Source organism: Eumetopias jubatus, unplaced genomic scaffold, assembly GCF_037043125.1.
Source record: "Eumetopias jubatus isolate StellerSeaLion01/CBP00866 unplaced genomic scaffold, mEumJub1_p1.0 scaffold_6, whole genome shotgun sequence".
Classification (NCBI taxonomy): Eukaryota; Metazoa; Chordata; class Mammalia; order Carnivora; family Otariidae; genus Eumetopias; species Eumetopias jubatus.
In genome coordinates, this window is record NW_028274812.1 from 40,169,987 (window position 1) to 40,194,293 (window position 24,307).

At 33.6% G+C, this 24,307-nt stretch overlaps 1 protein-coding gene across 1 annotated transcript in view; it reads left to right on the forward strand.

Moving 5' to 3' along the window:
- Positions 1–24,307, forward strand: part of TRDN (triadin) — a 327,015-nt gene that overhangs the window by 198,178 nt on the left and 104,530 nt on the right. Inside the window, exons 20-21 of the mRNA XM_088023743.1 lie at positions 8,000–8,047; positions 17,997–18,044. Of these exons, the coding sequence (XP_087879869.1) occupies positions 8,000–8,047; positions 17,997–18,044 (96 nt within the window). The remainder of the gene's footprint in view (positions 1–7,999; positions 8,048–17,996; positions 18,045–24,307) is intronic.

The following is a 24,307-nucleotide window of genomic DNA, read 5'->3' on the forward strand; positions in this document are numbered from 1 at the left end:
AGACAAGGCTAATGCTAATTTTTGAGGCTGGCTTACCAAATGTTTCTTGCTATTAATATTTGTTGTGTTGAAATAATATACGTAATTATTCAACCTTTTCTGTGAATTTATTCTTCTTAAAATTTATTTTCATTTGCAAATGTTAATTTGTCCACATCATAACTCCTTTTTGAGTAGTTTGTATTTTTGTTTCTTAACTTGCAGAATAAATGATCTCTTCAGTTTCTTAAACACATCAGACTTCATTTTCCTAATAATTAATCACTTGACCAAACCAGTAGGCAAGATAATTTGTCTACCAGTGAAAGCCATGGTGTCTTTAATGAAATGAAGCCCCCAACAATTTTAACTACTGCTCGTGTAATGTTATAATTTCCTTTCAAGGTTTATATCTTCAGATTATGAATATTGACTGATAACTCATACCATGGCATTTGCATCAATATTAGCTTTGACAGTATGCTTCAGGACAAATGCTGGTTTCTTTGATGGTTTTTCTCAATTAGATGAAATACCTAGCAGATGGTCACTAATGAAAATTATTTTAGGCATAATGGCATGTTTTTGATTTTAGAAAAAAATATACTTTTAGCTTCTCTGAGGTTTATGGTCAAATCTGTCTTATGCATGATGTAAATATGATTATATTTTTTCATCTGGTTTGGAGCTGCATAGGTTATTAATGATGGTACTAATATATAAAAGAATTGCATATTTTACTTAGTGCCAGGATTTTGAGATAAGAGTATATCATTGGTGGATATATCAGAGAAAAATTAGAAAATATAATTTTGAGTAACTTGGTGGGAATGTCTTTTAAAAATTACCAGTTGGAAGTGTTTACATAGACATTATAGACTTTGATTGAGAGGTGTAACATGAATCTAAAATTCCATTTATATTTTCATGAAAATTTTTAGTTGAATGTAAAGCTGATTGGGACTCTTTATTATGGAATCTTCAGTATGCTAATACTTAGTCTGTAGAAGTGCATAATCAAGAAAATATATAAAACAAAACATAATTTTGCAGCACTGGTAGAGAACTTTAGATTGAAGATTATGCTAAAAATGAACATTTTCTTCCTAGAAAAATGTGACATATAGATAAAAATGTTGATTTGCAGTAAAACAACTCTGTAAGATCTGCTATCTATGAAGCACACTATCCAATCAAGTTTTGAAGAGATCAGTATCTTTTTCAGGAAATTAGCAAATTAAGTTGTTAAAGCATCTTAGACCCATTATAAAAGTTTCAAAAGAATTAATACTCAACTCTCCATCTGGTTGAGAGATTTAGACTTAACGTGGGCATTATCTCTCAATAAAAAAATTAGAGATAATTCATAAATTGTTTAAATTCTCTATTAACAACATGACCGTCCATTTCTTCAACTAAGAATTACTTTTCAATCTTGAAACCATAAATCAGAGAATTTTTACACATCTTCAATATATAGTGGTCACTTATAAAGTTATTGCCTAATGTGAAGATTGCATATCATTAAAAATACTCTTGAAAATTCTTAAAATCACCCATATGGTATGGTGCACATACTTTTGTTTATATAACCGAAACATTTAGGATATTCTTTTACATTATCTTAAATTATGAGAGCAAATGAGAGTGAGATGTATAGCTTAATTAAGATAAATACTTGGGTGATACAATTTCACGGTATTGAATTAAAGAGGAGAGGTAAGATTGACAGTCTGTGGAAAAAAATAAAAGGTAATTTGGCATTAGCACTCATTCAAGGAAATAACTAGAATGTCAATTAAGTTGGTGGTGTGGAACCGTTTCTTCTAGATTCTGAGGAAACCAAAATTACTGTAGGAAAAATACTGGAGGACACAGACATACTCAGGAACTGTACCAGTTCAGGGTGGTAGTTATCGTGGTACCATGAACTGGAAGAAAAAGGAAATCTTTCAGGTTCAATGATGTAGTACTATGGAGGGGCACTTAATACCCCTATATACAAAGTTATGTGTCAGAGATTATGTGGATGGAGGAAGACTGCCTTGGACCAAGCAGGTATGCCAAACCTAGATTTCAATTTCTGCAAGTCAACACAAATTCCTTTATCATAGGATGTACAAAAATGCCTCAACACACCCAATTCCCTTCTCTGCAGTCCACTGTACCTGCTTTCCCACCTGATGGATAGCAACATAAGAGTTGATATTATGACTTAGGAACAGGACAAAACAAGCAGATTTTTAAGCCTTAGGTCATTTCAGATACTTAACATTCTCCTTGATGAATCTTCTAGAGGGCATGTAGTAGACGATTAGCAAATATATTTGACCACATGGTACCCTTTTTTTCCCCCAAAGACACTTCAGTGACCAGGGTGCCTCAAGACCTTGGGGAACACTGCTATATATTACTTCCTTCTTCATATCAAGGACCACAGGGTTCTGATCATGTATTCTAAGAGCATGTTCTTCTAGCCTCTGGTCAGTTTGAATTTTGAGCAAAAAAGGCTCCAAAGACCAGATCAGGACCAAAGGCTAGTCATTTTTAATTGTAGGTTCAAATTTATATGAAATGGCAATAGTCAGGCATTTTTCTTCCCTTGATACTAGCATAATGCATTCATTAGATTTGTGGTATGCTCATCCAACCAAGCCTATGTTTATCACCTTAACTACATTTCAGTACTAAATGTGTGGGTCAGATATCAATCACTTGATCTACTAAAGCATGTCAGGATTCTTCAGGAGAAGGTAGTATACAGAATTTTAAAATAAAGTCCTTTTGGGGCACCTGGCTGCCTTAATCAGTGGAGCATGTGACTGTTGATCTTGGGGTTGTGAGTTTGAGCCCCATATTGGGTGTAGAGATTACTTTTTAAAAAGGGAAAAAAATAAGGTCCTTTTGAATTTCATTAGTTATGTAATATTAGAAGAGTACTTGGGAACAATTTATATTAGTCAAAAAGTGGCATGGCCTCTGGGATTCAATTATATACTCTGTCATGGAAGTTACTGGGGGGAATATCTATGGGCCTGAACAATAGATCTGATATTAATGAGGTGTGTCTAGAACACAGATTGCATGATATGTATGACCATGAATCTCAGTTGGTTAAGACACTCTTCATATTCGTATCATTTCAGAATAATTATTACTAGCACCTCCTTTCACTTGCTCAGTTTGGATAATAAATTATAAGACCACAACCCAAATCACAGACAATGCTGCCTGAGTGAATTCAAAATAGTACTGATAAAATTCTAAGAAAAGACAAGCTACACACTTGGAAAAGGTATTTGTAGCATATATAAGTAACAAGAGTTAAGTAGCAAAAAAATAAATATCTCCAAAAACGAAAAACAAGACAAAGAACTTGATGGACAGTGAGCAGAAAAAAGTGGACAAAAATATATAATTAAGCATCAAAAAAAAGAAAACTCTATAAATGGCTTGTAAACATATCAAAAGATGTTCAGTCTCCCGGTATAATGGAATTTTAATTAAAAGCACAATAAGATACTATTGTACACATGCCAGATTGACCACAAAAGAGAAAAATGATTATTCTGGTAATGGTAATGATATGAAGCTAGAAACTCTCACATGTACTGTTGGTATGAATGTAAAATTTGGGGGAACATTGTGGCATATTTCTGGAAAAATTAAACATGAGCAAATGCGCTGACCCAGTAATTTCACTTCTAAGAAAATTCTTGCACATGTGTACCAGGAAACATGTGTGCGAATGTTCATAACAGGATTACTTATAACAGCACAAAATCAGACATGGCCTAATGTCCATTGGCAGGAGAATGAATGTATAATTATTAGAATGTATAGATAGATAGATAGATAGATAGATAGATAGATATAGATAGATAGTGGAATAGTATACCACAGTTAAAATTGATAATCAACTACAGCTACTCATGTCAACATGGCTTCTGTAAAAGGTTAAACTGAATTTATTTAAGCAAACAACGATTTGAATCAAAGAGTGCCAAAAATGAAAAAGTAGTTAGGGTGCTCGATAGGCAGGGGGTAAGACAGAGGTTTAAGAAAACACAGAAGCAAAGCAAAGAAATAATTTAATTGGCTAGAACTTAAATGTTTTTCTTATTTGGGAAAATTTAGTTATTTGGCTGTCATGATAGCTGTTCTTAAGTTTTAGTTTTTGAGATTCCAGAAAAATCTAGATGTCTCTGGCTTTGGTTTGTTTGTATAAGCTACTGAAGTCACTAGAGCTACCCCAGTCTAATAGCCACTTTAACTATTTTAACACTGCATCTCAACATGGTGTTTTGAAAGAATCAAATCACAAGAATTAAACAATAGAAATCAATTTTTATAGTTATCTCACTAGACAATATAATTTGATCTATGTAAATTGGTCTGTTTAGAGATAAGTACATGTAATAAAAAACTGTACCGAAAAATAGGGAAATGATTAATACAAAATTTAGGACAATGATAATTCTGAGATGAAGGGAAAGGCATGAGGTAGTGGAAGGTTTCAAAGGCTTTGCCATATTTTATTTCTTAAGCTCACAGGGTGTTATAAAGGTGTGCATATTTTTTATTACCATTCCTTAAAATGGGCACATATGATATATGCCTCTATGCCTCTCATTTCTATATTTTTCATAATTAATCAGGCTTTAAAAGCCCAGAGCATGAGAAGATAGAAGTGGCGACATCGTGTCGCAGCTCCCTGGCAGCTTTGATGGACCACCAAGAGATGAGCAGCTGGGGTTGGGGGCAGATATAAGTGAAGGATGTGCTTGTCTGCAGTTATCAAGAGTGATATATTATGTTTCTGAAAGAATCGCTGAAGTGGAAAACTGATGAGGTAGCAGACAGAAGTAACATTTGCAAGAAAAAAAGGCCTTGACTTGACAAAAGGAGACGGGATGCAGGCTGGACTGGTATTAAATATGGGGCAGGGATTGGTCATGCTTTGGGATGGCAAGGAAAATAAATGGTGCAGTTATGTGCTGGTGAGGTGGGGGAAATATGAGGTAGTGTAGTCTGCTTTTGTTTTCTCTATGAATCTCTCAAAAGCAACTTGCCTCTATACCGTAGGATACTGGAAGCTTGAGGAGGGGAGAGAATGCGTGAGCCAGTTGTCTCGCATGGGAAAACAACTTCCCAAGGTCTGCACTAGTATTGCCAGTCAGTGCTATCTATCCCTTAAATACTGAACTGAGACAATTCAAGTGAGATCTGCAGCAGGGTGAGGGCCTTCCTCCAGTTTGGATGACTGCTCAGGTGGCAGGGATAAAGTAGTTTTGGTGTTTTGGGAGTGTAATGGGTTGAATTATGTCCCCCGCCAAAAGAATATGTTAAAGTCCTAAGTTAGTGTCCATGAATGTGACCTTATTTCAAAATAGGGTCTTTACAGAAGTAATCAAGTTAAGATGAGGTCATACTGGATTGGAGTGGGCCCTGAATCCAGTGACTGGTGCCTTTATAAGAAGAGGGAGATCTGGAGACATGCAGATACACACAAATGGAAGAGAACCATGTGAACACAAAAGGATTGGAGTGATGCAGCTATAAATCAGTAAATACCAAGTGTCGCCAACAACCACCAGAAGCTAAGAGGCAAGGAAGGATTCTTTCCAGGAGAGTTCAGAGATAGCTTCAGAGGATGGGCTGGAGACACCTTCGTTTTGGATTTCTTGCCTCTAGAACTGTGAAAGAATAAATTTCTGATGTCTTAACCACCCAACAGTTTAAAAGCAGCCTGGGGGACTACTACAGCTGATGACTATAAAAGTGACATGAAGTGAGCGATTACACCATGACTCATTTATATATTAGCTTGGTAAGAGTAAAAGTGAGGACATGAGGAAGATCTGGAACAGTGAGAAAGGGGTAAGATCAGAAGAATGAAAGTATTGACCAAGTCAGATACTATTTGGAAAAGGTTCTTGAGTAAGTGAGATGTAAAGGGGAAAATGATTCTGTGGTGCCAGAGAATAGGATTTTGGGGATCAGAGTTTTGGCAACAGAGGAAAAGTCCAAAAATATGTTGACAGGTGGTAGTGAGTAGAGAACTGGAGTCCAGTTTTAGAAGTGAAGAGGCTAAAGAAATCAGAGATGAAGCGGGCATATGAACTGTGTGTATTAGTGACTCCCAATCCTGGTTAAATAGTAGAATATCTTGGGAAGCTTCCAAATATATGAATAGCCAGGCCTCATCCCAGACTCACCAACTCAGAATCTCAAAGCTTTCAAAGCTCTATAGCCCACCTAGGCCTAGTACATCTGAAAGTCATGGACTTATAACAGCCCCCCAGCTTATTCTAATGTGCAGCTGTGACTGAGACTTGTTCTTAATGAAATCTCACAGTAGTAGTGGAGAGGATGAAGACTGTGTGCAAAAATACTCAATGAGGGATGGGATAAGAGTATAAGGTTGGTTAATGAAAAAGAGGCATAGAGCCAGGTGCAACCTGACTGTGTATTTCAAAGGAACTGGGATTTAGAGGAAGCAAGGAGGTAACAACCTTTGAGAAGTAATAAGAAGTAAAGAGGATAGATACATCACTTCCAGGCACTTCGGTATGTAGGGGATAGGAAAACAAACATTCTCCATTTCAGAAGACTGCTTGCAGGGATGCAGTGTCCTTAAGGAGCTTGGGTGTGTTTAAAAGAAGAAAGCAAAGCACACGTTCAAATAGAGGCTGAGGATGCAGGGGTGTGTACTGTGGTGGAGAGCTGACTTTGGGAGGACTTTGGAAAGGGCCTGTTTTTTAAAAGAAATGTGAACTCTGTTTTCTGCTGGAAGCCTGTACTCATGGTGGTAACGGATGTAAACAGGGATGGGGATCACTGAAGAATTAGTCTTGATTGTCTCTTAGGGGAAGTTTGGTAATCAGTTTTCAAACTATGGTCTGGATATAGCATCACCTGGGAACTGATTAGAAATGTAAATTCTCAGGACATGCCCCAGACTCACTGAATCAAAACCTCTGGGCTCAGCATCTGTGTTTTAACAGCCCTTGGAGTGACTCGGATGCATGCTCAAGTTTGAGAACCATTGGTGTCTTTATCCAGAAGGTATATAACAACCAGGGGTCTGGGTAGTCCAGTCTGGAGAAGAGAATATTTACTTCTTGTCTAGGCCCAACTCGTAAAGTTTTTCGTATCTAATATTATGGAATTAAAGCCTAAATGTGATGTGAAGGCCTCCTCTGACATGTGATCTTTCTCACAGCCCAAGGTCTAATAAGAATAAAAATAAACATAAAAATTCAGGCAACCAAGGAGAACTACGTCAAAAAGTAAAAAGTTAATAAAATAAGTAAAGATTTGTAAATATTCACCAGTTCATTGTTATTTTTCTTATTTTCTTATGAACTAGGGAAAACTTAAATTAGCTTTGATTTGAGGTCCAAAATCTTGTACTAGGACCAGCATTTCAGATTATGTCTTCAAGGCAGCTCTCTTATATTCTACACTAGATATTCAGAGAAACTCCAAGAACACACTTTAGCCTTCTCTCTCTCTCTCTCTCTCTCTCTCTCTCTCTCTGTGTGTCTCCAAAAAATATTCAAATGGAATTTTCTGTAATATTATGGTAAATCTTTTGTAATATAAAGCTAATTGATCGAGGTCAAACACTGCTTACCATCCCCATAATTAAAGGCTAAATGAAGAAGTCTTTTGAAGTCCTCTTCCCCAGAACTCATACATCATTTTAGATTTGAATATAAACTAATTGGTATTCCAGTGTATTTTGTGAAATAAGCCACCTTGTTTTATGATCACCACTTACATAGGCATTAGAATTTAAAGCCATGGAGTTGTATCTTGGAGAGATAAGAGAGTTCATTACTTAAAAATACATATAAGCACTTTATAGAGTGGTTTTCTCTGCTGCTTGCTTTGCTCTCAGGTGCCACATTTTATCTTTGGGCCACTTTTAGTCTTGTCTGACATACAATACCATAAGATAACGACCTGGCATTTCTGATATCCATGTCTCAGTCTTTAATATCTGAATTTACAGAAACTGAACGAGCCAAAGAAGAGACTAGTGCTGCCTCAACTAAAAAAGGTAAATGTAACTTAAAGAAAAAGATGTCATGGCTATAGCTTATTTCTGCTAAGGTTTCTAACTTAATGTATTGTTCAGTGCTTATAGAAGAGTTCTATTTATTGATTTTACTATTTCACTGATACAGAAGGAAACCCACTTTGCTGGAAGATTTATGGTATCCATGTTTACAAGGCTTTGTCTTCAGTGTTCTAGTGCCAATGGTTTCATTCCTTTAGGGTGATAAACTAAAACTAGTAATTATAGTCCAATTGCAAGTTAGTGTTTGAAAGATTGAAGAAATGCTGCTATTTAAACTCAACAAGACCTCAATCATCTGGAGAGCATTTAAATTCAATATACTGCCTTAGGAAGGCAGGCTTGAACAAATGAAACTTGGACTAGGAAAGCTTACATGAACAATGTTCACTTTGTGCTTGCATAATACTAAATTAGGAAATGTGCTCCTTGAAATGCTCACATGGGAACATTTTGCTTTAAGAAATATTGGGAAGCTTGGAATTTAAGTTTTCAAAGTTATTTCTTTTATCATGTCTAATCAGAGGCAACTACTTATATGAATATTGACTCCCTTTAGGAGACATTTTAAATAATATTTTTAAGAACATTAATATACATTAAAAGTAATCATCGTGAGGAGACAATGGACTCTGGGAAACAAACTGAGGGTTTCAGAAGGGAGAGGGGTGTGGGGTTGGGGTAGCCAGGTGATGGCTATTAAGGAGGGCACATGTTGTAATGAGCACTGGGTGTTATACACAACTAATGAATCATTGAACACTACATCAAAAACTAATGATGTACAGTTTGGTGGTTAACTTAACATTATAAAAAAAAGAAAAGTTTTACATATTCTCAATTCAAAATAAACTGGAACAATTCTAAAATTTGTGATTCTGTTTACTGATAGAAATGAGATCAGTAATATATCCAGTGTCGCCAGAAATATCTCAAAGGACAATTTAACAACTTTATACTTAACATACTCTCACATACACACACACAAATCTACACACAAACCTTTTCACACATAACTCACTAAAACACCGTAATGTTTTTCTCTTAAAAAACTCTCTTACTGCATACGCTTTATAAAGAGAATACGTATCAGGACTCTAGGGAGATATAAAATGTACGTAACACACATCCACGTTCTCAAAACCAAGCAATTTATATATGTACATATATGAATATAAATGAATACATGGATATAAATTAACACAATATAAATTTATGTGTTATAAATATCAATATAAATTATATATAAATTATAATATAAATTAATACATTTCATTAATATATAAATTAATGTATAAATTAGTATATATATATGTCTAAGGTAAGACAAAAATTATATAAAGAATATTTAAAGAAAAAACATAAACTTTTTTGTAAGATAATAATTAGAAGCTGGAGTTATGAAATTAATGGGTGCCCTCTCTTAATTCCTAACCATATCTTTTTCTAATAACCTAATATTTGTGATGCCATTTTTTATAAGTGATTATAGTACATGTTGCATTGATATCTTTTGTTAAATATCAATGTACCCTGAGTGGTAGAGTCATAAATTCATCAAAGTCCACATTAATGTATCTCATTCTTTCATGATGTCTTATTTTCAAATCAATTTTACTTGTTGGCATTAAGTGGAATGTGGGTAAAACTTGGCTGTTTCAGAAAGGCTAATGCCATGGTATCATGAAAAGGCTAACGGTCTAAATATAGATTCAGAGAAAGTCATTAGTCTAGGGAAGGATAAAGTATACATGGTCTAGTAAGTGAATCTGAAGCCAGGATATTGGTATGTATTAAAAGCAAGAACAAAAGTGAGGGAAAGTTATGTGTCAAAATTGGTAGCCAATGGTGAGGCCAGTAGGGTTTCCAAATAGCAGTTGTTTGAGTCTCATATGGAATTAGATTTCAGATACTGAGCCTTAGGGAATTCCTGATTATGAAAGACAGTCTGGAGACAGAGTTAAGAAGGAAAAATTCAACTACTAGAACTGAGCCTTGCACAGACTTTGAATCACTTGGAGCTTGGATATTTAAGGTAGAAATACAAGCACACAGTTTGGAGTGCAATCAGATCAAATTGGAGTGAGCAAACATACTGACTTGAGAGTGAACCATCACTTAGTGAACTCATGGGGATCTTCAGCCAAGAATGGTCCCTGAGTTTAGAGTAAGGCCAGACATATTGGTTGGGGTTAAGTAGAGCTGACTGTTAGAGTGGAATGAAAGAAGAGAACAAATCTTTTTATGAAAATAAACTACTGGCACCAACTGCTTTGCTCCTAGTTAGTCTTTAGATGTTATACCTCAATTCTTAAATATGAACCTGCATATTGGGTTTGCCTACAACTACAGCATGAACAGAAACAAGCGTTCCTTCCAAAGCTGTCATAAATAGATTGAAATTCAGGTAGCATTTCACCGATTTAACAAGTTACAAGTAAAAGCCAAAAGAGACTTCTCTCATTTGTCAGGTAGTTTTTGGGTCCCCTACCCCCTCACTGACAATTGATCACACATGAAAATACATATTGCTTCATCATGGATTTAGTAGCCAGCCCCTAATCTCCATAATACTTAGCATACTTTACAAGATGTTCAACTTCTAGTTTTTCAAAAATAAGTACAGTAAGAAAATTATTTAAGGGTTATTTTTGTTTTCAAAACATTGTAATTGTTCTTCTACATTGAGGTTTGAACTAAGAACTATGTGTGCAATATTAAGTGGAAATTACTGATTTTGTGCTTGTTTTAAAATTCTGTTAAAAAAAGTTTAATATTTTAAATTAATTACAAGGTGCCAATTTATATATCCAGTATAAATTGTGTTTGATTTTAAGTCTACTTTTAAGTTATATTTTCTTTGAGGATATATAGTATTTAATCATCAATATATCATCTTTTTAACTTAAATTTGTCAGTGTTTAAATCACTTTACTTTCACTTAACATGTATTTATGGTTCACTTACTATGTACAGAATTAAGAGCAAATGCAGATGTTACTATTTTTATTGAGCAATTTAAAATACTGAAAAATAGGAAGGTAAGTTGTTTAGACCTCAATTTTTTCTATCACCTAAGAGTTTTCTAGGTAATTATAGTTCACAGTTGAAAGCCAACAAGGTAAAGAGATAAATACAGATAAGTTTCCATAGGAATTTAAAAATTCTTACCTGGAGAAAAGCAAAGATTGACTATATAAGGTGACTTTAGAGCTAAGTCTTAAATAATGTTATATAATCATTTGTTGAGAGGGAACCAGGCAAAGTGGTAGGAAATTGCAGGATATATATGAGGAGAACAAGAATCTTGGGAACATGGTATGAATTAATGCAGCCTAGGCTAATAATACTGTAAAAGGGCCTGATTTTAAAATTGGACTCTATTCCACGGACAATAGAGAGTTAATAAAAATTTTAAGTATAGGAAAAATATTCAGACATTTGCTTTAGGAAGAGGCAGGGTAGTTAGGATGTAATAATGTAGGTGACATGTATTAGGACCTGGTATTAATTATGAGATTACAAAAGAGGGATATTAATAGAATTTGACAACTTACCATCTTTGGGAATGAAAAAAAAAAGAAATGATTTAATGACAATAATAACTTTTCAGACTGGGTGCTAGAAGAATATGGTTGATAGTCTTATAAAAATTAAGAAGGAAGATGAGAAGTAGTTTGAGGAGGGAAGACAAGATTTTAGACATATTCAAGTTAAAGTGCCAATAGCACATGCAAATGACATCACATAGGTGGCTCTAAATGTAAAACTAGAACTCCAGATAATGGCAAGACTGAAATATATAGGTGGGTGCCCTCTACCTGGGGTTAACGGTAGAAACAGTAAAAGTCCATGAGTTTGTCATGAAGAGATAGCCTAGAGAGAGAACAGAGCTGGGGTGGAATGCTAGGAAACATGGGCATTTGGAGGAAAGAGGGCAAGGAAATTCAAAGAAAAAAAAAAACAGAAAAAAGTCATAGAAAGATGAGTTTAAAAGAAAAATAGATGTAATTATTTATAATGTCATAGTAACCACAGGAAAAGAAACCATTTCAGTGACAAGGTGGAGGTCACCAAGTCATTGCCAAGTGGATAATTATTAATTTTTTTAAAAAGAAAATTTTCAGGGGAAGGCACACTTGAAAGCTAAAGGATGACAAATGGATTGAGGGAAGGGGAGGTGAAAAACACAGGCAATTATGCTGAAGAAAATGGCTTGGAATAAAAGGAGACACAGGTTAGCAGCTTGGTGTTCTTGTTTAATCTAGAGCCATCTCCCTTTTGACCTAAGAGGTAAAATGTTTATCCTTCAAGACCAGCGTTTCTAGTAGTGTCCTCTTTAATCTGGCATCCATGCTTTCTTGTCACATCATCTTCTTTCTTGTTATTGATTTCGTTCCTCATTTTGGAGATATTATTCTCAACTTCAAAACTCCTTCTTTTTTTTTTTTAAGGTTTTATTTATTTATTTGACAGAGAGATAGAGAGCACAAGTAGGCAGAGCAGCAGGCAGAGGGAGAGGGAGCAGCAGGCTCTCCGCCGAGCAGGGAGCCCGACGCAGGCCTCGATCCCAGGACCCTGGGATTATGACCTGAGCCTAAGGCAGACGCTTAACAGACTGAGCCACCCAGGCACCCCAAAACTCCTTTTTTCTTCATTACTATTTCTCTCTCTACCATTTTCTTTCCTCCACATTTTATCCAGTTTTCTGGATACTGGAATGCTAGTATTGCTTCTCATCTCCCCCCAAGGATAAGGCTTCTGTCTCTGCTGAGCCACTGATGCTCTGGATAATGCTGATGATGTTATCAGTGCTAAACCAAAGGAGCCATTCCAGTACTCACATTACTAGGTTTCTCAAGTGTATTTACTACTTTGTCTCTTTCCTAAGCTTCTCTTTTACTGGCCTATCATGACAACATAGTCTCCTGGGTCTCCATAATTTGTCTGACCTTTTATTTCTGACTTGTGTTTTTTTTTTCTTTGCTGACTCTTAAATTATTGGTGTTCCCAGATTCCATTATTAATACTCTGAACTTTTCATTTTATACTGTCTCTTTGTGAGATTTATCAACTTTCAAGGTTGAAACTCTGACCTATATCCTGAAGATTCCCCATTGTATGTTACCACTTCAGGACTTCTCTGTGAAAAGACATTTCCCTGAAAATTTCAAGCTTGTATGCTCAAATGTCCAATACCATCTTCAAATACAACTTATCTTAACCTAATCACCTCACTCCCCCTTCCCAACTTGGTTTTCATTATTATTGGTGAAATCATAATCTACCCTTTATCTCATTAGAAAACTGAGGGTGATCTTTGATTTTTGATCTTTCTCTCCTTCACCTGATTATTCAGTCTCCAAGTTCTGCTGATTTTATCCCCTAAATATTTCTTGAATATATTTCCTCCTATTCATAACTGTGACTTCCATCTTAATTTAAGCTTTCATTATATTATGCTTGAACCACTGTAATGAACTCACTATTGTCCTTAGGTTTTTTTATTTTTATTTCACTAATATTGATCTTACCAGAATTTCCCCATAATCATAGTAAGTTATCAAGGTCATAAAACTGAATAAGGCATTCAATTTAAAACTCTCTTTTTCCAAGTTGGTCATAAAATAAATAAAGCCTAACCTTGTTAAAATAACATGAATCCCCCAAGATCTGACCCCTATAACCCTTTCAACTTCATTTTCAGACATGCCCTATTTTGAATGCTACAATAAATACCATATTGCTCATAATTCCAAATTCGGGAATATAATGTAAAATTCAGGAAAGATGGTAGCAGGAAGGGATGGTCTTATGAATATATTGATTAGTTAGCATCATCTAAGAATTGATGAGAAGTCTCTCTTTCCTCTTTCTCCACCATAATATATATATCCAAGGATCCTTATATCCAAGATGTAAAACTGTTTCTTTCACAATTAATTATTTATTCCATTGTTTCAATCATTGACATCCCCAGGCTGTACCCTTAAAATTTGAACAACCCTTGGGCAGATAACATTACATTCTTATTTCCTTGGAAATAATAGTGTATCATGCTAAGGCTGTAGGTCTACCCCCCAGAAGTAATGTATAAATATCATGTGGGGGACATTTCATACTGTAAATATTTTCCTACTCCTAACTTCTTTACCAGGATTCTAACATACCCTATCTCCAAGTAAGCCTCACAGCCTAGGTACAAGCCCCTACTGCTAATGGGAACACATCAGAGCCTTCATGAGTGATGAGGGTCAAGAAAGGAGAGATTAAATTGTTTTGGAGAACTGTGTCCCTAAAGAAAATTGAGGAGAATAATGAAATAAAGGCCTGGAACTACAAAAACCAGTTTCTCAGTCTCACAGTTTACCTCAGGACTATCTCTAATCCAGGCATTACTTTCTAAGAGTGTTAGTGACTTTGTTTCCTTTAAATTAGTCAGGATCTCTGAAGGAGTGCAATATAAATCTGCTTCCCCCCCTCCAAAGTAAACCCTTCCAAATGTAAGGCAAAGAGAATTTCTCTCAGCACCAAAGGAGATTTCAGGTACCCTGTAGCATAGAAAAAGAAATTGATTGAGGTCTTCTTTTGATTCCAGGCAGTTAGAAAATCCACTTACTTACAAGAGCTATTTATTTCTAAAGTTTACTCTCCATAGAATTAGGCTTGATGAATTTTACATCAGAAGTAGAAATGAAAGGATCATCATTTCATGCAAAATGTGTTCTTTTCTGTACAGATAATCAGTATTTTCAGTGACCTTTTCTGAATAACAAAAAAACCCCTTTAGGGGACTCTCCTCCTCTATTTAATATGAATGTGGAACCCATCATTGAAAAGAAAACTTGGTCTTTATGTGTAAGTCACATTCAAATTGTTTGCTGAGAGACATTTACTTTTCAGAGGATTAAAATAAAATAAACTGAAAAGTACATATTTGCTATACAATATTTATAACGATTCTTCTGGATAAAATAATTATGAATAAGACTATATACCCATGGGCTCTATTATAATTACAAATTTTCAGTGTTTCATTTCCATTAATGTACCACACATCTTACTAGCTCCTTTATTTAAAGTATGCATAGTAAAGTCTGACTCTAGTTTGGAATTCAAGGCCTTCTGTAATTAGCCTCGTCTTTCATTTTAAATTATTCCATATCTCCTCTGTGGGAACATTCCGCTTCAGCTAAACTTGTTCACTTTCCTCTAGGCGTACCTAAGGCTTTCCCCGCTCCTTTGTCTTTCTTCACATCTTACTGGCTACACCTAAAATCCATCCTATTCCTGGAAAATCACTAACACCAAAGCTTACCCATTTTCCCTCTCAACTCAGAACATTTCTTATTAAGACATATTGCCAACTAATACATTTAATCACTAAGCAAAAATATATCAGTCACTTGCTATGTTAGAAACAGTACTAGATAGTGTAAAATGTAAGCAATACATGTCTAAATATCCCATGTATCAAAGAAAAAATGACAGTAAAATTTGGAAATATGTTGATCTAATGTATGATAAAAACATTACATTGAAACTTGGGGTATAGCTAAACAGTGATAGGGTGAAATTTACACTCTTTACAAATATTCATTAGAGAAGAAAGGCTGAAAATTGAGTATCTGGAAAGGCAATATTTTTTTAATATAGAAAATTAAACCCAAAGAAAGTAGAGGAAGAGAAATTTTAAAAAAATATAATAATAAAAGCTAATGAAGTAATAAATTAAGTTGTACAATAGGGAAAGCAAAAAAGTAAAAATTAGACTTGCCATAAAAACTAATAAAATATATAGATTCTTATGAAAACTTATTAAGAAAAAAGAGAAGGCACAAAACATCAATGTCAGAAAATTAAAAGGAGGCATCATTACAGATCCTACAGAAAATTAAAAATAGGAATATTTTCCAATAAATCCAAAAATTGTAATGAAATTCATATTTTGAATCCATAACTATAATTCTTCCCCAAGGAAAATTCTAGCCAGATAGCTTCACTGGTGAATTCTTTCAAACATCTGAGGAAAATTTAGCACCAATCTTATCCTAAACCTTTCAGGAATAGGAAAAGAGGAAGCATTCACTCATTTTATGGAGCTAGAATAACCTTGATGCCAAAACCTAACAAGAACTAAAAATCAAAGAAAACATACAAGCTAACTTCCTTTGTGAGCATAGAGACATAGACCCTAACAAAATATTAGGAGATCTAAAAAACAAAGAAAATATACAAGCTAACTTCTTTTGTGAACATAGAGACATAGACCCTAACAAAATATTAGGAGATCAAGTCTGATAATGTGCATGAACGATAAAACATGATAAAGTTGGTTTTATTTAGGGAATGCAATTTGAAAAACAAGAAAAACAACAACAATGTAATTAACCAGAATAATAGAATAAAGGGAAATTACATTCATCATAGTAGATCCATTTAATATAATTCATCACTAGAGTAGAAAGAAGCTTCCTTAATCTGATAAGATATATAAAAACCACTAGCAAATATCATTCTCAGAAAAAATGAAAAAAATTCCATCTGAGAATTAGAATAAGACAAGGATGTCTGTTATTACCACTTCTATTACACATTGTACTAGAGATTTTAACAAGTGCAATAAGGTGAGAAAAAGAAATAATATGTATAAAAATAGAAAAATAAGAAATAAAACTCATTATTCACAAATGAAATTATTATCTACTTGAAACAATTAAAAGGATCTATAGCTGAACTATTATAATTAATGAGTAAATTTAGCAAATTTTTGAAAAAAGTTATGCTACCTTTCCCTCCCTTCTCTAGTTCATGACATGGTTTTGTTTTTGTTTTGTTTTGTTTTGTTTTTTGTTTTTTGAAGAGATCATAGCCAGTTATACTGTAGACATTTTTGATTGCTTTGATGATTTCTTCAGAATATTATTCAATATGTTTTTTACATCCTGTTTTGATTAAACTGAAAGCTAAATCTGGCTTAACTGGATTCCAGTTGGATAGTTGAATGCTTTGGCAGGAATACTTCAGAGGGCAAAATTATATATATATATATATATATATATATCACTGCATATCATTAAGAAGCCAGACTGTTTGGATGTCCCATTCTGAATGAATGGTTCTAAGGTTCATCAGTGGTTAAGTTGGTGACAATCACATTCTTCGTTTCAAAGTTGCATTTTTCCCCTCGTGACTCTGTGGGGTGGTACTTGGTTGTAATGGAAGTATTCAGTCCCCCATTCATCTTTCATCAAATGGCTGCTAGTGTCCTCTGAAGATCCTCACTTGAGTCATTTATTTCAGTGGGGAATACTAATTTTGTATGAATAATTTCTACTGTTTTGATGTATAAATAGGTAAACAGCGAGTACTCTACTGAGAGCAATAACTCTTAGAGAAAGCATAGTTCCAGTTAAACAGCACCTAAATGATAATCTTATTTCTCTTTTGGTTACTTATGACTTGGGATGCCTTTAATATTTAAATGAATCTCAAGCATGACCACACTATTCTTTCAGTTGGTTAAGCTAAAACTTCAAAGGAACATCTTGGTTGACATTTTTCAAGACACTGAATGACTCCAAGCCATAACCTGAATTGTAAGTCAATTAATCATAGTCTTGTCAAGTAGAATTCTTTGTAGAGCCTGTTTATCAAAGCAGAATATAAAAGAAGAAGGTAGAAAAGAGTGGAAAAACTAGTCAGAAGAAGGCAAGGAGTTATTTCTTTTTCCTCTAATTCTTTAACATTAGATTTAAGATAGTTTCAGTTGTTTACAGAGAAAAGAGAAATGTTGAAAGGTTTTAAAATTGTTTAGAAGAAAAAGCTGGCAATGAATGAATTACAAAATGGTTGTGTTTTTTTTTTTTTTTTGAGCAGAAGCAGTATTTCCATCTGGAACTTTTATTTAAACCTTATTTCTGCTTTGCAGCAGTACCTGGAAAGAAGGAAGAGAAAACAACCAAGACAGTGGAGCAAGGTAAAAAAAAATGAAGGAGGTTGACATTATCTTCTTTAGAAAGACAACAACATGAGGAGGAAAGCACTGGATTCAGACAGGAGGAAGACCATAACTGTTAAATCTATTGCTCTTTATCACTGTCCTTGCATGCTTTTCTGTGCCAGGGAGAATGTGAGGCAGCAGTCTGGGTTTTTGTTCTTTTGTATAACTAAACTTTGAGTATAAGTTCAGAGCAGGAAAACTCCACAGACTTCTTAATTATATCAGGGAAAATGCTGAAGATTATTGGGAATAAGGAAATGATCTGTAACTGTTAGACATTTTTCTGTTTGATTTGTGGTTTTAACACCACCTGATTGATCAGAGTTTAAAGAATAAAGATGACATAATTCTATTTATGCAAAAATAACTTCTCATGCTTTAAAAATAATATGTAAAACTTAAAAAAAAACACCAAAAGTAAATTATTTGAGTTTATACTATGACTTCAGCAAGTGATTCTCGCAAGAGGTCTGAAACCTCAATATTAAAAATCAGAATGTTACAAGTAATGCATTTTATTTTTATTTATACAGCTATATAATAAATACATAACTCTAGAGTATGCTTGAGAAAAATGCAAAAGTACAGTAGAGGTAAAACATTTAAAGTGATGTTGGGCCTTGTGTTAGAGCTCGGAGTGCTAATAACTTTAATTATGGTTCCCCCAGTCTTTGGCTTTTCATCTAATATAATATTTATTACTTATTGTAATAAAATCAGAACTAGTAATAATTTTGTCAAGAATGTCAAAATAATTTTTCCTTTTAAATTTGGGAGTAATTAAATTTGTAATATCAAAAATTTATTTTTGATATAAATATATCAAGAAAATCCTTTAATTTCTCGTATTTCAGATAAGTAAATTAAGGTTAAGGATTCAATTAAGTTAAATGATTCGTTGAAAATTTATTTCCTTGGGCTTTTCAAAATAAAATCAGATTGCAATTACACTGAAAAAGTTTTCAAATTAATTTTGGCTTCTGGGGGCTCTGTGAAATTTTACAATTCAATAGAATATTTCTGTCAGCTTCTTTTTGATGTGGGTATTTCCTTCTCTGAAATATAAAGTAGAGGATTAGGGGCACTACATCCCAACTTTAACTTGTTCACTTAGGCAAGGCCCTGAGCCTAAATTTCTTCTGGAAAAATAAAATAAAATAAAATAAAAGGGTGTTAATTATATCTGACCTGTCTATTCAACAAGATGTGGAGCTCAAATGAGAAAACACGGGAGAGGATATGAAGAATGATAAATTCCTAGATAATTGCAGAGTCCTTACTTAGGCATATTTCCTTATCAAATCAGCTTTACTACAGGTGAGATAAACTGTCAAACCACTTTGATCTCACTAAGCTTCACAGTTTTTCCTTTCTATATAAAGGTGCTGATTGCTCATCTTTGGCATTTGTAGATTTGCTTTTACAGCCACAGCATATTAAGAGAAGATTGGCTAGAATGTAAAATGCCCACACTAATAATAGTACCTAAGAGATAAGTAATTTAAACACAGATTGTTTATTTCTTCTTACTTGCATGTTGGTGTCAGTTTCATTAATTCTATAATGTTTCCTCAACTAGGTAGGAGACTAGAAATGGCTTTTAGAGTTGTGAACTTACTTATTCAGATAATCTTATAATTCATTTTTTTATTAAAAATACCTTTTTTCTTAAAAGGTTAGGCTCTTAGCTTATGTAAAAATATGAGATTCTCTTAATGGCTCTTTTTATATTGACTTAGTAAATCATTTTGGTTTTAAATATTGTAAAGCAATGGCCTCATATTTTTCAACCAGAGATATCATAAGAAATAGAGTTTTTGGATAAATTGCATATTTTTGAGATGATATATGTATGACTAATAATTGATATGAAAAATGTATTTTGTGATTTAAAAAATCAAAAGTTAATGTAAAAATAAGTCAATGACATTTTACAGATTTCATCAGAGTATTCTAAAATTTATTCATAAGATGAGGCTCTTAAATCTATTATGTACTTCTCTTCCTTATGCAGTTTAGTTATCTTCAGAAGTATAAATAATCTAAAACTAATTTATAATGCATTGAAGTACAATTAAATAGTTCTTGAAGAGTCATTTTATTTCATTTAAGTTTGCATCGTGATCTTGTACTGGGGAAAAACATGACTTTCAAAATTCTTAACTAGATTTAAAATATACTTGGCGATCTATATAAAATTGTGTATATTGAACCTCTGGACTTAGATTGAATTATAACTGTACTTAGGAAACATTGATTAAGCTAAACTTTACATCATTATGGGAAATTCATATAGTGAAAGGTGGAATGAATTTTGTTAATGTAATTTAGTAAACTAGACCTCATATCACATAAGAAGTAGAAATTTAGTTAATCTAACTTCTGCAAAAGTCCAAAAATGTAACTCGATTTTATCTCTAACTCGTTATTAACCGTGTTTTTTAGTTCTTCTTTTTGTGAAGATCTTAAATTGGCCGGACTAGAATTTTGAGTATTAAGAAACACTTTATAATTTCTCCACTTCAAAGGTGCACACACACACACAAACATACACATACATACACACACACACACACACCATTAACTATTCCTCCTTGTTCAGAAAGCAAGTACCTAGAAACATCAAGAGATACTAATGTTTAACACCGTAAATGTTGCTATCCTCATAGTGAGAGCTAAGGAAAGACAAAGAAAACATTTTAACACTTGCTAGGTGCTGTGTGCTACTATAGGAGGATTCATCTTTAGATATTTGTATATTACATCTAGAAAGAGTGCGTCATGTTTCATTAAGCTTAATTTATTCATTTGTTGGCATTTAATTTCTTACAGTGTACCTTTTCCTCCTTGTTATTCAGTTTCAAAATTGATCTGCCTCCTAAATCCCATTTACTTTTCTCTTTTTCAATCTTGATTTCTTTCAGAAGAAAACATTTAGTAATATTTGTTTGTTACTAGCCAGATGAGCAAAAGAGTCACTCTAAAGAAGCATCCAGGGGCTTGCTAGTTACTTGGGCAGGGAAAGACACCAGTCAAGACAATTAACTTTAAAAGATCTGAATTATAGATTGGAGTCCCAGTATCTCCCTGTTTTTAATCTTCTTCCTTCAAACTGACTTAAATCCAACAGTGAAAAGGTAAAGAAAAAGTAATATTTTTTTAATTTTTTTAAAAAAACTTAAAATGGAAGAGAAATTTAAACAATTGCCCAGTTAAGCCAATATATAAGTATAAATATAGAATCATTAGGCCTACCTTTGTTTTTCTTATTTTTACAACTGTGGAGCAGAATTAGATGATCTCTTAGTCCTTCCAAATGTAAAAATTTTCTATTCAACAAAGTGTTTAAGCAGTGTGTTCCTTACATCAAGATATAGAGGCTATTCTTTTTTAAGGGAAGGCTAATCTAGAAGGACTTTCATTTCTAAGATTCTGAGATTTAAATGCTAGGGAAAAACATACTATAAACTTGAGTACATATAGATAGTTCAGTATCTAAAATTAAACTGAAAGTTTCACCTCAGAAATATTAAGTATAGTTTTCCATCCTCTTAACTAATTAAAAATCACTTCAAAATCATTAAGTAGAAACGCGACAGAAAAATATTCATGAAAAAAAGATTAAATAGGATTTAAGTGCCTATTAGCCACAAGAATAAATCTGAGCACAACTAGTAATCATTTTATTCAGGATAAAACTGGAGCATGTGGATCATAAATGTATCAAATACAGTTCATTTCCTGTAATAAAAAATTCTATCTTTCCTTTAATTAAGACATGTTTCTAAATTCAGAGGCACGCTAATTTGTGTTCACCTGAAGAATTTCTGTCTTTTTTGCCTTTGATTCTATTTTGTAAACAACAGTACCCTACATAATTGTATTAGTGTTTTAAGTTGTCATAACAGCTGGGGAAACCCAAATGCTATTACAGCTTTGTGTATTTGTCATTGTCTTCCTTCACCTTTTCAGATTCTTCTATTCTTTGTACATGCACTGGTCTATTTAGAATATGCGATGTGTACTTACTGTAGATTTATCTCATACTTTCAAGTGAATGTTAATAATATCTAAAAGTAATGGTTTCCCTGAGAGAAACTTACTTATTTAAATAATTAATGTTTATATTTCATGGTGTGTCAATATTATTTAAAAAAATTTTTACATTTCAGTTCAATGGAGTAAAATTGAAAGTTTAGTTAATACAAATTGTATTTAACTATCTGCTTAATATGTGATTATAAAATAACCTATTTGCACATGTGGACTAAGTCATGCTGTTGACCCTCAATAAATGTTAAATGATAACAATACTATTGATTCCTGTGAATTCAAAACTTTTGACAACAGTTTGTGCTTTGACTGTTTAATATTTATTGAGCGCCCACAACAGGCTAGGCGCTGGGGAATGGGTGTGAGGAGCATGACGTGGGCTTCAGAGAGAAGATGGTTTACATGCAGAGCTTATACAACACATGAAAATGAGTATATTCTGCTTATTTATGTATTTTATATATTTTCAAGAGAACCTTTAGCAATTCTCCACTGTCTCATTTGCTCACATAACACATCTCACTTCTTCGTACTTTAATACTTTTAGAATGTTCTCACAATTATTTTATCTTATGTGTAGGAAATTCTTTTCTAGTTTCCTTCTCACATGTTCCTCCCCACTCCCCTCATCCTTTTAATAACCAGACAGATCTAAATCCTACCCACCCAGCAGAACTACACTTATTTAGAAAAAATTTGTATTGTTACATTAATCTCCTGCAGGGTACCATAGTCTGCCATGCAACATTTGGTTCATGTGATTCACACATTTACTGATAAGAATACCATTCAGTGCTAAAGAGAATTTCAGCCTAATAAAAGAACAATGTGTGTCAATGCTGTTGATGAGATTTGGAGGTGATGCTATGAGAACCATTCATGTTGTACCTTTTTCTCAAAAGTTAAAGGTTCTTTGTTATTAATGATCCATTTTCTCTAATAAACTAATGTGTGACCTGATCACTCTTATTATACACAGGATATACTAGAGGCAAGTACAGGTCACATAGGGATATAATTGTAATGCCCAAATTTTTGTTTCCATGCAAATATTCTGCCTTTTAATTATCATGAAAATGAATCATTCCTTTGCCTATCTGGCCTCTGTGACCATTTTTTCTTCCTTCCTTTTCTTAGAGATTCTGGGCATTCTATGGGGAAGTACACTAAAACTGTAAGATTGCCCCAGGAGCTTGAGCTTGTACTTCATATTGGAATCACTGCTCTTTTTTGATGGGAGGGGGGTTACCACTCTTAACACCAAATAACTTTATTAACTGTAGATCAGAGAAACTGGTAGGTAGAGGGATTGAATTACCTGAAAAGACACCATCCCCAGGAGCAATGTGTCACTCCTAATCTGCCTGCATTCTACCTCTTCCATGATTTATCAAAATAGTTTCTTAAAAGTAACACACTTTTCACATCAAATGTGTGCTTTTGCTTCACTTATAATTCTCAAACTTTGTCTTGATTTAACTTCCAACAATGTTCATGTAAAAATAATAGAATGCAATTATGAACCACTTTTTAAAGCCCAGTCAAATCCAATTGTAAATATGAAGAAAGTTGTCATATGATCTCTGAATTTAATGGCAATGAACTTCAGATTTCTTTTGCCAATACTTAATATAATTTCATAATTTTAAAATAATGAAAGTATGTATTCTTGATATTATCTACATCTTAATCTCAGGTTTATAGTTCTTTAAGACATCCTTAAATATGGGGGCACCTGGGTGGCTCAGTTGGTTAAGCCTATGACTGTTGATCTCAGCTCAGGTCTTGATCTCAGGGTCATGAGTTCAAGCCCTGCATTGAGTTCAAGCCCCATGTTGGGTTCCACCTAAAAAAAAAAACCAAAACCCAAAAAAACACACATCCTTAAAACTGGAAGAGTCTGTTTCCATGCTCTTCATAGTGAAATTCTCTTGCAAAGCCTATTTTTCTTCATATATAATCTCAATTACCATCACCAGGATTTGGCATGTAAAAACTGCATGGCAAAAAAAAAATGTTTATTTAATTTGTTGTTTATTTAATTTACAAATAAAATATGTAATTATTTAACATAAATACTTAAAGATTAAAATTTTGTTCACCGGTGAAAAAAATCAACTTTGTTCCTTTGACATTCTAAGCTAGATTATATAAAGGACTGTGGAAATGCATTGTAGTGTTTACCA